The following is a 15622-nucleotide window of genomic DNA, read 5'->3' as shown; positions in this document are numbered from 1 at the left end:
CATGTAGGGATGGAAGTTATTGTTGACGATACTTCGTCAATGGATACGGAGGACGGGTGCTCCTCTCAAGTCAGAAAACGTGTAAGACCCTTGAGAAAGATTTGCAAACATTGCAACAAAAAGCGCAAAAGTAAAAATGGTAAAAACGTTTCGGGTGTAGACAAGTGCAATTGCAATTCTGACGAAGACAATTCTCTTTTATCAACAATACCTGATCCTCCACCTCCACCACCAACAGTCACAGTAACTAATCAGCAAACCCAGCAGCAACAGCAAGTTGGTAGGAAATATGTTTCTTCCGACCTAGCACCCTATGTGGTGCACATTCAAAAGGAGCAGTCTACTCCTGACGATCCTGTTTCACTGCATCCCATTCAGTTTGGTAGCGTTCTAAAGAAAAATATGATTAAAAACATAGTGAACGGTAGCTTGAAACGGATCGGCAGAAATAGACTATCCATGGCCTTTTCCACATATTCTGATGCTAACGCTTTTATTGAAAATCCTTGCCTTGCCAGCCATAGTTTGAGAGCTTTCATTCCAACCTTTATTATCACACGGATGGGTGTTGTCAGGGGTGTCCCTGCTGACTGGCCTGAGGATGAGATTTTGGATAATGTGAGTGTCCCCATTGGTTGTGGGAAAGTTATTAAAGCTAGGAGAATTAAAAGTAAAAAAATTATAAATGGGTCTCCAGAATTTACTAACACTGAAACAGTTGTTTTAACTTTCGATGGACAAGTACTACCAAAACGTGTGTTTATGTGCTATACTCCATTGACTGTCGACTTGTACATTTATCCAACCATTCAATGTTACAGCTGCTGCCGTTTTGGTCATACAAAGGCTCAATGCCGCTCCAAGCCTCGCTGTTATAAATGTGGGCAAGGTCACACTGCCGAATCTTGTTCAGTAGAACAAGAGGATGGATCATGCTGTCTTTGTTCTGGTTATCATTTTGCCACTAGTAAGGCTTGTCCTGAATTTTCCCGACAAAAAAATATCAAAGTGTCAATGGCTCAAAACTGCATCTCATATTTAGAGGCTTCCAAATTACACCCCGTTGTCTCCAAATCTTTTGCTGACGTTCTTAGAACTTCGCAACATAAACAATCTCAAGATGAGGCTGCTAACCCAGCAGCTCGATTGTCCCCATCTTCCAGCTCATATAAAAAAACAGTTTTCCTTAAGCCTCGTGCTCCTCCTACGCCTTCGGCTGGGTATGACCGGGCTGCACATGCATCTCTAATAAAAGATTATGATATACCTCTATCTTCACCAAATGGTTCTGCTCTGAAAAATGATAACTCAGAAAATGATAAATCAAACCAACCCATAGCGAAATTAATTTTGTCTCTTATTGAGCTTTTGTTTAAATCCAGTTTAATTCCCACCAATTCTATACCGTCCCACGTTGCCCAACTAATTGAAAACACTGTGTCTATCAATCCCAATAATGGATCAGGTACTCCTACAGTGGAATTGTAGAAGTGCTGCTGATAAAAAACCTGAAATAATATTTTTAATTAATAAATATAATCCTTCAATAGTCTGTCTCTCAGAGACATGGCTTTTGCCTGAATATTCTTTTAGAATATCAGGTTTTAATATTCTTAGGAAGGACAGAGCTAGTGATGCGCATGGTGGTGTTGCCATCCTTATCAATAGTTCTGTTCCTTACAAACAAATATCTCTTCCTCCTGTAAATAATGGTGTTGAAGCCATTGCTATCTCTGTAAATAATGTGTGTATAGTTTCTGTATATATTGCTCATCCTACTTTAGCTTTGTATAGTGATCTCACTAATATATTAAAATGTATACCAAGCCCTTTTTTAGTACTAGGTGATTTTAATGGCCAGCATCCGGCATGGGGAGGTTCATCTAGACATATTTTTTATGGAGAAGAAATGTTGCGAATTTTAAATTCTCTCAATCTCTGTATTTTAAATGATGGTACTCCTACTCGGCGTACTGGCCCTGACGAGGGCCCTAGTGCTCCAGATCTCTCTATATGCACGCCTAATCTCGCTTCTATTCTTTCGTGGTCAGTTCACCCTTCTACTTGTGGAAGTGACCATCATCCCATAACTATTAAGTTTCCTTCGTTACATCCAATGATAGCTCCGAAACCTACTCCCCGTATGAAATATAGATTACCTAGTGATTGGTCTGCATTTAGTCAGCAAGTTGACAGTAAAGTTTCAAACCTCCCTTCTGTCTGTATGGGTAATGAGATGGCTTGCTCTGAGGCTCTTGTCAAAGTCATGATTGAGGTTGCAGATGCTTTATTCCCAATTAAAGTGGGCGGCTCCAGAAAAATCCCCTGTCCACCTTGGTGGGACAACGAGTGCACAGAGGCTATAAAAAGAAGGAGGGAAGCAGAAAGGGTTTATTCCTGTTTAATGACATCTGTGAACTATGAGCTTTACTGTCAAGTGGCACGGGACACTCGTAAATTTTTGAAAAAGAAGAAGTTTGAGGGGTGGAGAAGATTCTGTAATAATATTTGTCCAGATGTTAATGTTTCTGTTGTTTGGCAAAGCGTTAGGAGATTCAGGATGGGTGTTAATCCATCATCTAGAGGCTCTTTATCTTCAGAGCTAGCTGAACAATTCCTAGATAATCTAGCTCCTTCTTCAGTTCCTGAGTTACAAATTCAGTGCTTGCCAACTTCAATTTCTAATAATTTATCAGGATTAAATTCACCTTTTTCCATGTCTGAAATTAAAGGCATTTTAACAAGTTTAATTGACACGTCACCCGGTCAAGACGGTATACCCTATTCCTTTTTCTGTAACAGCAGTGATAAAACTTTAAATTACTTCTTAAATATTATAAATTCTATTATGTTGTCTGGCAACATTCCTCTCTCATGGAGGTCCCAGTTAGTAATACCTATCTTAAAACCAAAGAAACCTCCTTCTGACGCTTCTTCTTACCGACCTGTTGTTTTATCTTCTGTACTGGCCAAATTGGCAGAACATTTAGTCAAAAATAGGCTAGAATGGTATTTAGAAAGCAATAGATTGCTCTCTGAAAGTCAGTTCGGCTTCAGAAAGGGCAGAAGTACTTCTGATAGTTTGAGTCTGTTTATGACTGACATTAGACTGGCATTTTCAAAAAATGAATCCATCCTCTCTGCTTTTTTAGACATTAAAGGTGCCTATGATAATGTTGTTATTTCTATTCTTCTTAAGAAATTAAAATCATTAAATGTTCCGGAAATGCTCACTTCATTTATTATTAGAATGCTGTCAGAGAGATCTATAAGTGTTACACTAGATGGGTCCCAGATATCTAGAGTTGTTTGGCAGGGCTTACCTCAAGGCTCAGTGCTGAGCCCTTTACTATATAATGTATATACTTATGATTTAGAGGATTCCTTAAGTAACTCAGTTAACATTTTACAGTATGCAGATGATCTTTTATTGTATTGTTCAGGTAAATCTGTTTCTAATTTATGTAACACACTTACAACATCTCTTGGTTTATTGAAGGGTTGGCTGAATGATAATGGCTTAGAATTATCCGTTTCCAAAAGCAATGTAGTGCTTTTTTCTCGTATGAGATCTCCCCCTGAAATTAATGTTTTCTATGATAATATCCCCATGCCTGTAAGTTTACAATGTAAGTTTTTAGGAGTTATACTGGATTCCAAACTTACTGGTATCCCACATTGCAATTATATTGAGGCTAAATGTGAAAGGAATCTTAATATTATTAAATGCCTCAGAGGTGTATGGTGGGGCGCTCATCCTACTTCTCTGAGAATCATTTATAATGCACTAATCAGGAGTGTGATTGATTATGGATCTTTTTTGCTGGAACCATGTAGTGCTGCTGCTTTAAATAAACTAGATAAAATTCAATCGGTAGCTTTAAGGATTGTTCTGGGCGCAATGAAGACTAGCCCTATTAATGCAATGCAAGTCGAGTGTGTTGAACCCCCTTTACAACTGAGGCGGCAGTTTCTTTCAGATAGTTATTTATACCGTTGTTTACAACTAGGTGACCATCCACTTTTAACCAAGCTAAAAATCCTCTCTGAAGAAGTCAACTCCTCAAGTTACTGGACTCATAAATGCACTCCTTGTTTAATTAACAGTTTTCAAAAATTACTGGCAATTGATACGCCTATTCACAACTCAATATGCTTCCCTCTTTACACCTCAAACTATGAATCCCTTGTTTATAAACCTGATGTTCGTTTAAACTTGGGTATAACTAAACAAACTTTTGAGGCATCCAATGTTTTCAATTTCGTTCTAGACACGGAATTTGACAATAGCACTGACAGTTGGCATCATGTTTTTAGTGATGCGTCCAAACGATCCACAGATAATAAAGTAGGTGTTGGCATATATCACTCACAATACGATATAGTTCAAAAGATTAAATTACCTCCTGAGAGTTCTGTTTTTACTGGTGAAGTTTTTGGTCTGTATAAAGCGGTTGAGTATGTACTTTTAGCAAAACTTAGGAAAACTATAATCTTTTCAGACTCAATGAGCGCTCTACAATCTCTATCTAAATTTTTATTTAAAACAAAACTTATTAGTCCATTGATAATAGAAACCAGAAACATGATTGTTCAGTGTGCTGCAAAGGGATTATCGATTATTTTTGCCTGGATTCCGGGACATAGGGGTATCCGTGGAAACGAACAGGCTGATAGGCTTGCTAATGACGCCATTGATTGTGGAGATATGGCTTACTATAAAATCTACCCTCATGACCTTCTTGCTCTACCCAGAGTGTATCTACGTGATTCGTGGAGGGAAGTGTGGTCTGTCAGTTCTCAAACAAAAGGAAAATATTTCGCATCTATCCAACGTGAAATTCCTGCAAAACCCTGGTTCTCGCGGTTGCTGTTGGGCAAGACGGCATCGTGCATCCTGACTCGTATGAGATTAGGTCACGTTTGTACGTCTGCTCATCTAGCTAAATTTCATATAGTGGACAGTGCTTTATGTGAGTGTGGTGAGGTGGAGGATGTGGATCACATCTTCCTGAATTGTCCTAAATATGATAATGCTCAACTTTTTCAGGGACTTACACATTTACACATTCCTTTTCCTACTTCTATCCAGATCCTTTTATCTTCAAATAATCCTTCAGTCTATCGTTTATTAAGTATGTTTATTAATACTAATGATATTAAAATTTAACTTCCTCTTTTTATTATTATTTTATTATTATTCCTCTCCTGATCCTCACCTTTTCCAAATTCCGTTCCTATCCGGTATATTTTATTATTGAAAAGTTTCCTCGTTTTTAACGACTGCACAGTAACAACATGAAAAGATAATTATTATTGAAGACTAACTCACGATTTATCACTCAAGATTTGTCATTGGCGCATCGCTAGCCGCGGAAGCCAGAAGAAATAAAAAAAAAAAAAAAAAAAACAACACTTTTTCATCTCAAAAGTGAATTACCGGTTTTATAACAGCTCTAAATTCATAGACAAGCAGAATAATAAAACATTTCATTCACTCTTAATGATATTCTTCCTCGTTGGGTTATAGGACTCGTTTCCAGGCCAAAACACTTTAAAAAAGTTAAAGTTGTCATTTTTACTATGAAGGGCTTTTCGGCGGGAAACGGGAACGGGACAGTTGCTTTCTTCATTGAGTAATCTAAATAATTAATACGAAGTGGTGTTTTGTGGTTAATGATCGCATTAAGTTAGTTGGAAGACATTCGCGAGTGTTATTATATTGGAGTATTCAATAAACAAAGTGTATCTGCCTATTTTCGCTTCGTGCCGGGAAGCCGCTTCATAACTCAAAAGTTTATGCGGACTTTTGAGTTAATTCGTTTGGGGTTCGGAGTAGGAGTCTACTCCGAGGGTGGGGGCTTAGGTTTCATCATCATCACCTTTCATCATTTCATTAATCATCAAGAAAAAAAATACGTCAGACATGGCTGTATGGGCATAGTTCCCTTTGCCTTACCCTTCGGGGAAAACCAAAACAAAAAAAAAACTATGAAGTGAAGTGAAATTCAAAACAAAGCGCGTGAGTTTTGTATATTTGGTTCCCTTACAGCTATTTGTGTTTATTGCAGAAAAACGGCCATAAAGGTATAATTATGATAAATTATATTTTCAATTTTCGTTCACTAATAAAATCTTTACTAAGTTTACTTACTTTACATAACCTTACCCTCCTGTTTACTTCTAGATTTTGATAATCTTCCTACTGATACTTGTTTAACATGAATGATGAAGATAAAAAAGTTAAATTCAAGAGTTTAAAAGAACAAATATCGAAAGGAACTTATAGTGCTATCAAAGGCATGGGATTTAAATACATGACTGATATTCAAAGTGAAGTGTTGCCCAGAGCTTTAGATGGTGCGGATATAGTGGCTACGGCTAAAACTGGTTCTGGAAAGACCCTGGCGTTCTTAATACCAGCTGTAGAAGTTGTTGTTAAAAGTATGGAAAATCAACAATATCCAGGTAAAAATTGGTTAATTTATTCTTACTTACTATAGACTGAATGTTACTTAAATAACTAATTTAACTCTTCCTAAATAACGTTATTAGGGCGATATTTAGATTTAATATTCAAAGGATAGCAATATTATCTATTTTAAGAGTAGTCTCTGTTAACTTGTAAAGATTTTTAAAGATTGGCATAGTTATTTTTATAATTGTTAGCTCATACCAACACATGATCATTATGAGGTTTACTTTTTGTTATACGAGCTTGTACTTGCAATTATATCCTAATATAAGTCTTACTGTATTATATCCTTCCTTTTTAGGCACTCTTTGCATCATAATATCTCCCACTCGAGAACTGGCAACCCAGTCATATTCTGTTCTTCAAGATCTGATTTCCTATCATGAGGGAATGACGTCCACTTTGATCATTGGTGGAGAGAGTAGACAAAGACAGAGTGCTGAACTTTCTAAAGGTAAGTGACATTTTTTGAATAACTCTTTATGATGACTTGTGGCTCTGACCACCCCAAATAGGGATACAGGTGCGATAGGGATATAATAGGGATATCAGCTCAATAAGATTACAGGTCAAATTGTTACTATATACATATTTTTCTGTATTGATAAACCTTCATTTGAAGTATTACATTTCAGGTATGCACATAGTAGTTGCCACTCCGGGGAGGCTGTTTGATCATATGAGGACAAAAGAGTTTGATTACAAGAGTGTCTTATGCCTTGTGTTGGATGAAGCTGACAAAATATTCCAGTATGGCTTTGAGGAAGATGTGAAACAAATTGTAAACAGACTTCCAAGTAAGTTGGTAACACAGTCTTCAACCATTGTTGATCAAATGATGTAATATTCAATACCTATTCAATGATCATAATTGTATACCTCATTATAGCATACAGAATATTTTACTTATTTACTCAAATATTCTTGTTGCACGGGTATACGCTACCGCGCGCGCGCTTTTATATCAATAGACATATAAATGTTTTACAACTATGGTGGAAGCCTGCTATATACTTCGATAATAACTTTCTATATAAAGGATTAACAGAAGACTGTTCTAATAGTCCAAAAAAAAATATACTGTCATGAGAAAATAATAATCAGTATTGTATCTTTCAGAAAATAGGCAGACAATGTTATTTAGCGCGACACAGTCAGAGAGGACAGATGCTCTGGTAAAATCTGCCATGAAAGATAATATTCAATCTATCAATACTGATGAAGATGACCTAAGGGCAACAGTTGAAGGTTTGAAACAGGGGTAAGTAGTACAGAATTTATTAAGTAATGCTTCAGATTTGTCTCATTTAGAGGTTCCAGTTGTAGTTTACTGCTGAGGATATGTCAGTGACTATGTCTCTCAGAAAGCCAAGTTCCCCTTTAGCTCATCTGCTCATACTAACACAAACAGACGTTTACTGATTACAGATACAACTCAAAGAAAAAAAAAGCTGTAGTTTACTGTTGTAAAAGTTTTATACTGGAGCAGTATAACAATCTATTTAGGCAGTTAAGTCACTTTTCTGAGTTTTATTTTCACCTTAAGTTTCTCGCTTACTTAGGGCTTTAAGGGTCTTCTGGTAAAGCATTATACCATGTTCTTCTTTCAGGTATGTTATTTGTGAAACCCAATTTCGCCTGTGGTGGCTCGATAAACTATTGAAGAAGACGAAGAATCAGAAAGTTATGGTATTCTTTTCAAGCTGCAAGTCTGTAGAGTTTCATTATGAATTCTTTAGCAAATATTGTGGTGCTTCAGTATTATGTATTCATGTAAGTGTATAAATGCTATTGTAAGGAAAGTTTCTCATATGACTTCTTATAAATGTTTCAGTCGTGTATTTTTGGCGAGTGTGTTAATTGTAAAAGGATGTTTCAGGGTAAAATGAACCAAGCTGAAAGGACATCAGTAATAACAAACTTCTATAATGCTGAAAAAGTGGCTTTATTTTGTACTGATTTAGCTGCGAGAGGATTGGACATTCCCGCGGTGGATTGGATAGCTCAATTCGACCCACCAGCAGATACAAATGTAAGTTTGTTATTGTCTTGTAACATTTTCCGTTGAATGTTTGCCTCGTTTGTAGAGACTGTTGATGAAATTCTAGATAGGAACTTCCAACGTTATGTTATTGTTTGTTTTATTTTCAGGAATACATTCATAGAGTAGGTAGAACAGCCAGAGGTTTTGGTACCACCGGAAATGCCGTGTTACTACTGCGACCAGAAGAGAAGGAATTTGTATCTTATTTACAAGAAGCTAAGATATATTTGGACAAATACGAAATGTGGGACAAGCTGTCCAATTTGCAACCTAAGGTGGGTAATCTACAGGTATTAGGGTATTTTATACCGGATATTTACGAAAATGCAACATTTTTTACCAATTTTCTTTTTCAGTTGGATAAAGCATTAGAAGATCCTGATTTCCAGAAACTAGCAATAGAAGCTTTCGAAGGTTATATAAGGGCACTTGAAGTCAGGAAATTGAAACATGTGTTCAATATACTTACTATGGACATGGATGCTTTAGCAAAATCTTTTGGATTGAAGGAAAAACCTGAAGTGGATATTCGTAAGTTTCAAGAAATAATTAGTTATTAAGTAATCTGGAGTACCTATCTTGTTCAACAATACCTTGGCTTATGTTTTACTTCTATATTGTTTTAGGCGTAGGATTTAGCAAAAAGCACCGACCAAGAAAGAGGATGGCAGCTATGCTTGAAGCCCAAAATGAAACAAAACACCGCAAGATGTAATATAATTATGTATATACTTATCAATACGAATCATGTAAATACTGTAAATAAAACTAATTCGTTACTTTGAAAAGTAAATATATTTTTTCTTACTGAAGACCTTTTCAAGTTTTTGAAACTTACAAACTAATGATAAAAGAATCAAAATAATCTATATTCTGACTAGAAATTCTAGGGTATATTTTTGTCAGACATAAAAATAACTCTGATAGCTGAGAAAATACTATGAAGAAATTAAATATTATAAGTAGGAACTTTACATTCTTACATCTAGGAAATTACGTAGCTGTATTTATTTGGGAGAAACGTTCATTTCGTAAATGTTGTTTCTGGATAGCTTTTCGTAACAATCTTCGTGATTGTGTTGGTGGTTGATAGCGTAGATCATGGCGTCTATTGTCTCGACTGTGGCAGGACACCGGTTTAACGAGAAATACTGCACACATCGCCACGATGTCTTACCGTGGGTGGTTGAATGTTTCGTATACACGAAGTTCATATGTACTAACTGTTTGTGCCCCTTTCTGCTGTAGATATATTTGTACCGCACTGGCAGCTGTTGGCTCTCACACGACCCATTCACATTGACTACTAACGAGAGCGCACCTGAAACCAAATAATAAAATACATAGTAACATTTCATCAATTCCAACAGGAGAATGCAAGGTTATTCATTAAAAAAAATAAACTATGTTTGCTTTACGCAATTTATTGATAAGATTATAAAAATACATTCGCTTAATCAAATTCACACAGATATAAAATCACACAGTACAAAACACCGTTAATTTTGCTCGAATTACGTCATACGATGACTTGGTCTAACAGTGAATAAATCTAAAAATTTCAAAACCTTTTATAAAACTCTGGAATGTAAATCTCAATTTGGCTTCACAAGTCAAGCATACAACTCATTTTGCTCATAAGAGATCAATAAAAATTAAGAACTCAAATTGTAAAAAATCCAAAGTCTAATCTAATTACAATTTTACACATTAAAATGAGTTTTATAAAATCCTTAATACAATATAGACTAGAACATGAGCAATAAAAAGTCTTTTTTTATTTTACTGTATATGGCAGAATGTTGATGGCACAAATCTGATGTAACTTGCTCATTGTATAAAAATATATTTCCTTTGAAATTGGCACTTCGAGCTTGTGTTTACTATCACAGTTGATTACCTAAGTTATTGTGCTTCTTGAGTATAAGTGCTAGTACTATGTACATTAAAATAGAATTTAAAAGTGCCTGTAGATTTTGCAAATAGTTTTCAAACTTATCATTTCAGATTTGCAACTTGGTCCCAAATATTGTTTTATTAATCCATAACATCTGAATCCTGCACAATCTCAGGCTAATCTAAAAGCAGCCAGCTTGAAAGTATATTGTAAAAATAGTTATGTCTTACATTACCTCTTTAGAGGGCTTAAATCTAATTAAAAATATATATTTAAGTTGCATAGTAGTCCCCTTGGAACTGAGATACTTTGAGTACGTCATTGTAATGTATTTCGAAACATGGAGATTTACAGAAAGGCAATTCACAAGCACTGCACATGAATCTGGTGTCCCGTCTCTTTCCCATTTTCCAGCAGAGCCTGCAGGACCGTTGGGGGTACTTCTTCTTTCCATCTTCTTTCTGCGGAATCGTGACAAGGCGGTGCTCTAGGCTGTGTCTAGGGTACTCCTCTTGTGTGTTAGTTCTCAGCATGTTAGTTACCTTACCGTTCACTAAGTTCTTTAGATCCATAAATAAAGAGTTGAGGCTGGTGCAATCTGAAAGCACGATGGGCATTTTCATTACAACATTCTCCATTACAAATAAAGATTGAGACAAACACAATTATGTTGAAAATGCCATCGTGATTTCATGGTTTGAAAATTCGCAAAAGAAAGAAGAAAAATTTAATGAATGAAAATAAAATGATTGCATTTTCAACAATCTACTCATGTTAACATACAGAATTAATTGAATCTACTATCTTTGAAAATGTTCTACTAAATGAGTGCAAGTGATGAATAAATAAAGAAAATATTTAGCACAAAAGCATTAGTATGCAACAGAAAATTTTCTAATCTGTTTCTTAATCAATATACTAGACAAAACTACTTAGAAATAACAGATACTTACTGTCCTGAGGAGATTGGTAGTCTAAAGGCAGTGATGACAAGTCCTTTTTAGGGTCTCTAGAACCATCAAAACTCTTGGGGGTGCTGCATACTGCTGGATCAGTCACTATGATGTCCATATCATCACACTCTGTTTTCAATTCCAATGAATTGTCAGTCAAACTTTGATCTTTGCATTTTTCATTTGAATCTTTACTCGAATGGTTTTGTTTGAAACTTGTAGATATATCTAAGGGGCTCTCTTCATACAGACTTTTCAGATTTTCATAACTGCTGTTTGACAGCATGTGATTATTTTTGTATGAGGGTTTATCTTTTATTTTTGGCCTCTTCTCGGCGCTTAGGATATCTGAGTAGTAGTTTTTTTGGAGGAATTCTTCTGATTTTCTTTTTAAGGTGCTCAACCTTTGGAGTCTTTCTATGAACTGCCTTTGTTTCATAATTTCAATCTCATTACTTTGAGTCGTTTCCTCACAGGGATGTTCACATGTTTCCGACACTGAGAATTCTGCATCTTGGATGTTGTTATGGGTCTCCACACTGTGCTTGGGTATTTCTTGTTCTTGTTCCTTTTCTACATCTTCTTCAGTCTGGAATAATTAATATATTTAAGAATTAGGAATGAAAAATAAATTAAACCCTTGATACAACATAGGTATTTACCTGTAAAATCTTATTTTCACATTTACCAAAATTATAAGATCCAAGTAGACATAATAATTAAACCTGAGAACAACAGTAAACCATGTACCAACCTCTTTATTTGTTAATCCTTTAATTTGCAGCACTTCAGCAGTGCCTATAAAACTAGTGAGATCCTCCCTCTTCACACTCACTTCTCCATGATACATAAATTGAAGCAAATCTCTCATTGCTTTGTGTGTAACATCCCTTAGAACAACTGCAAATAATAATAACAAAATGATACAGCCTATTCAGTAACTGGCAAGTTTATTGGTGGTAAAAAATAGCAATTTTGAAACTATGTTGAATGATTTTTAAAAATATAAATTATTTAAAAGATAATTTTACGTACGTATTATTTATTTTGCAAAAAAGTAAGTTTAACTTTGGCCTAAAATTTTGGTAAAGAATATTTAAAACCAGTTTACTACTAGATTCCTAGTGATTAATGAACTGTAACAATACCGGTATATAATAATCCTTTCTAGTGGATTTAAGCACAATGGAATGTATGAAAGAAGGCACTTACCTATAGGATGTTGACATGGATTCATTTGGAACATTTTCTTGAAGTACGGCGAACATATTGAGAGTATAACTTTATGAGCCTGCAGCAGGTGACCTTCGACGGCAATCGTCACGTCCACGAACTCCCCATTACCAAGTAAACCGGCGAAACCTTTCGTCAAATTCCCGTGGAAATTGTTCCAAGACAATGAGAATTGCTGTTCCATTTCTAATCACTTTTACGTTGCATCTGAAATTATACCACCCATATTATACGACCAGCATGTCAAAATATCTTGGTTACATACATAAAATGCACTTTACTAACAGTTTTTAGAAAATATTTGCAAAATTTTATACATTTAGCACAATTGTTAAAATTGACAGCTGTGTATGTGTGTGAGGGAGTGAGCAACGGGGCTGCGCGTCGCATAGTGTTGTGCGGTGTGCGGAGGACAATAACTAAAACGTGTTACCGGTTTTTTAAATCGATTTTGCACACGGATAATATTAATAAATAGTGCCTGGAAACATTGAAACTGATAACTACTTACATCCCAAATCAACTACCAGAGCAGTCAAATTAATTGAGTTGACGGCTGCACGGCTTTGCATTTGCCTTTCCCCAAAGGGATAAACAAGTTAAAAAAAAGAAATTGAGTTGACATAAAATAAATTCACGCTTATAATTCTCACCGGGGCAAATAGAGCCCGCAAATAACGGACGACGACTAGCCACTTTAAAGAGTTAAGTTATGATGTGGTACTAAGATACTTAGATACACGCATGTAATGCATGTCGGGGTCGATAGAATTATGAGCTATCAGTTGCACAGTCATGGTCATATACCTTGTTACATTCGTATGTACGCGCCCGCGGCTAGGGTTCTGCATGAATTATACCGTGAGCTTTGACCAATATAGCCTGATGGCTATTTAGGGTGTGATCACCCACATAATAGCAATGAATGGTTTGCATAGCGTAACATAACAATATAAAAGCTCACGACTATAATTATTCCCAAATGGGGTAGTGAGAGGTAGAGTCACTGCATGATGAACTAAGCATTGAACTAAGGATTGGGATTTATGATGAAATAAGGATTGGTTTGCATTGGACTTGTATTAATACCTACTAAGTAGTTCGGAAGTTGTTCCCAGAGCGGTCACAGAGTATCCGACTAAATTAAGTTCCACCAACTTCGAGTTAGGACGCTGCGGAATTCTGACCAAGACGTTACAATGACCAAGTTTGCTTTGCCCACATGCATGTAACATTCTGCTTCATATGAAATGTTGGGTTAACTTTGTACTGATTGATAGAGTCGTGCAATTACTTGGTCACCTTTATCTTCTGATTTCAATGTATTCTGGTGACTTGTGGGTAGTATTATTACTATTTACACCAAAAGGGTTAATGGGCGTGAATTATGAGAATTTGTTAGGACAATTTAACACTCCTGACCTACATTAGTCATCGCGTCACTGTCATCATTTAGATTGAATCATAAGCCCTGAAAAAAAATCAGTGGGCATAGGTAGGCACTCCCACTGTTGGGCACAGGCCATCCCTCAATCAATTGGAGGATTTATCGATCATACTCCACCCCGCTTCTTCAGTGTGGACCAAAATCTTTGTTCAAAAGTTTTTTTTACTCTATGAGTAGGTAAAATTATGGTTTGTCGAACATCTCATCCGCCTAAAACTATTTACTGTTATGTACCTAGCTTTCCAACCTGTATAGCCGGGGAAAAAGTAACTACTAGAAAAACCTCGGTACAGGCTCTAGACGTATACTTGCTTATAATACTGTTGTGACATACATACATACATTAACTCATGCCTATTTCCCACTAAGGTAAGAAGAGACTATGGAATTCCACTTGCTTCGATCCTGACATACTTTTCTTGCTTCCTCCACATTCATCAATCGTTCATACACGCACGCCGGTTCAGAGTAGATGGTACTTAAACCTTTTCTAAGGATATCTCCAAAACTATTGTGACATACTTATATTTAATTGATAGTTTGATATTTTTAATGTACCTATAGCAAGTACCTATTAGCTGATTGATTGTACTTGAATCTGTCACGTGCAGTTCATAATCGATTTCATCGACATGCCTGATTATTAAACAGCCTCTGTATGGTCAAAATGTCTCCATTGGGTCTGCTGGGTGAAATTTCCTTAAGAAAAAGAAAAGAAAACATAGTTCAGCTCTTGTATGGTACCTTTTCCTGCATCTAACTCAATAAGTTAATTTTATCTCTTTCTATGTTCAACATAAATTACTTATATAACAAATATAGGGACCTAATTAATAGGATTTTATTCTGCCAAAATATAACCAGATTTTAGTATTAGTGTGTATCAAATGATGGAAATTATTGCATTGTAGTCAAGCCGGGTTTTGGCGTTGTATCGATTATACGTCACTTGCAGGTCGCGGCGAAACATCCGCGTCAATAAACCGGGTATCTTTAACCGGGGTTTGTGAAGGATTTTATTTGTAATTACATTACTCTGTTCATTACCCAAGTTCTACTGTAGTTCTGTTCCCTAGTTTGGTTAGGGTATTACAGGCTGATAACATGATTGTCCAAAAGTAAGATCCGTTCTACTGTAGTTCTGTTCCCTAGTTTGGTTAGGGTATTACAGGCTGATAACATGATTGTCCAAAAGTAAGATCCGTGCTTCGGAGGCACGTTAAGCCATTGGTCCCTGTTACTAGGTACTTACTGATGTAAGACAGTAGGTAGTCGTTACATGAGCCATATCAGAGGCCTATGGTGGCTCAATAATAACCCTGACACCAGGATTGGTGTGATTGGTAATCCACCTCACAACCCACGCGGTAGAAGAATACTCTAGTTTATTTGGATTAGACTAGAAGGGTATTTTCTTGTAAAAAACGCAGTGACAATTTTGACAGGTTAGGTAAGTGTTACTAACCCAACCCGCACTGAAGAAGCGTGGTGAAGTGTCCGCGTAATCCGTAAAGAGTATGGAGTATAAAAATAAATTATTAATGGATGATTCAGTGTAGGCCTGTGTCTAGCA

The 15622-nt window shown here is 36.1% G+C and overlaps 3 protein-coding genes across 9 annotated transcripts; 1 reads left to right on the top strand and 2 right to left on the bottom strand.

Moving 5' to 3' along the window:
• Nucleotides 1-663: 663 nt before the first annotated feature.
• Nucleotides 664-5372, bottom strand: LOC126370487 (uncharacterized). 6 transcript variants are annotated; one of them, XM_050015368.1, is made up of 4 exons: nucleotides 3667-5372; nucleotides 3478-3578; nucleotides 1395-1508; nucleotides 664-1293 (listed from the first exon to the last, which is right to left on the bottom strand). In XM_050015368.1, the coding sequence occupies exons 1-4, from the start codon at nucleotides 3755-3757 to the stop codon at nucleotides 1276-1278; spliced, it is 324 nt and encodes a 107-aa protein (XP_049871325.1). In that variant the 5' UTR covers nucleotides 3758-5372; the 3' UTR covers nucleotides 664-1275. The 6 variants fall into 6 exon arrangements, 2 of the variants coding, with proteins under 2 accessions (XP_049871325.1, XP_049871324.1); XR_007566880.1 differs by having other exon boundaries at nucleotides 2160-5372; XR_007566878.1 differs by having other exon boundaries at nucleotides 664-1508; nucleotides 2160-3578; nucleotides 3667-4566.
• Nucleotides 5373-5590: 218 nt separating this feature from the next.
• On the top strand, nucleotides 5591-9314 carry LOC126370467 (probable ATP-dependent RNA helicase pitchoune). Of its 2 annotated transcripts, XM_050015337.1 has the most exons (11): nucleotides 5591-6087; nucleotides 6188-6468; nucleotides 6777-6929; nucleotides 7111-7272; nucleotides 7595-7736; nucleotides 7904-7984; nucleotides 8086-8248; nucleotides 8355-8507; nucleotides 8627-8794; nucleotides 8876-9050; nucleotides 9146-9314. In XM_050015337.1, exons 2-11 carry the CDS (start codon nucleotides 6222-6224, stop codon nucleotides 9232-9234), a joined length of 1533 nt encoding a protein of 510 aa, XP_049871294.1. In that variant the 5' UTR covers nucleotides 5591-6087; nucleotides 6188-6221; the 3' UTR covers nucleotides 9235-9314. The 2 variants fall into 2 exon arrangements, with proteins under 2 accessions (XP_049871294.1, XP_049871295.1); XM_050015338.1 differs by lacking the exon at nucleotides 7904-7984.
• A 613-nt stretch (nucleotides 9315-9927) lies between these two features.
• Nucleotides 9928-12988, bottom strand: LOC126370473 (zinc finger and BTB domain-containing protein 44-like). The gene is made up of 5 exons (XM_050015345.1): nucleotides 12888-12988; nucleotides 12582-12809; nucleotides 12124-12269; nucleotides 11370-11958; nucleotides 9928-11014 (listed from the first exon to the last, which is right to left on the bottom strand). Exons 2-5 carry the CDS (start codon nucleotides 12784-12786, stop codon nucleotides 10689-10691), a joined length of 1266 nt encoding a protein of 421 aa, XP_049871302.1. The 5' UTR covers nucleotides 12787-12809; nucleotides 12888-12988; the 3' UTR covers nucleotides 9928-10688.
• Nucleotides 12989-15622: the final 2634 nt, after the last annotated feature.

This window comes from Pectinophora gossypiella, chromosome 10, assembly GCF_024362695.1.
Source record: "Pectinophora gossypiella chromosome 10, ilPecGoss1.1, whole genome shotgun sequence".
In the NCBI taxonomy this organism is placed as follows: Eukaryota; Metazoa; Arthropoda; class Insecta; order Lepidoptera; family Gelechiidae; genus Pectinophora; species Pectinophora gossypiella.
Note: the sequence above shows the minus strand (reverse complement) of the source record. Positions and strands in the feature narration are given on the sequence as shown.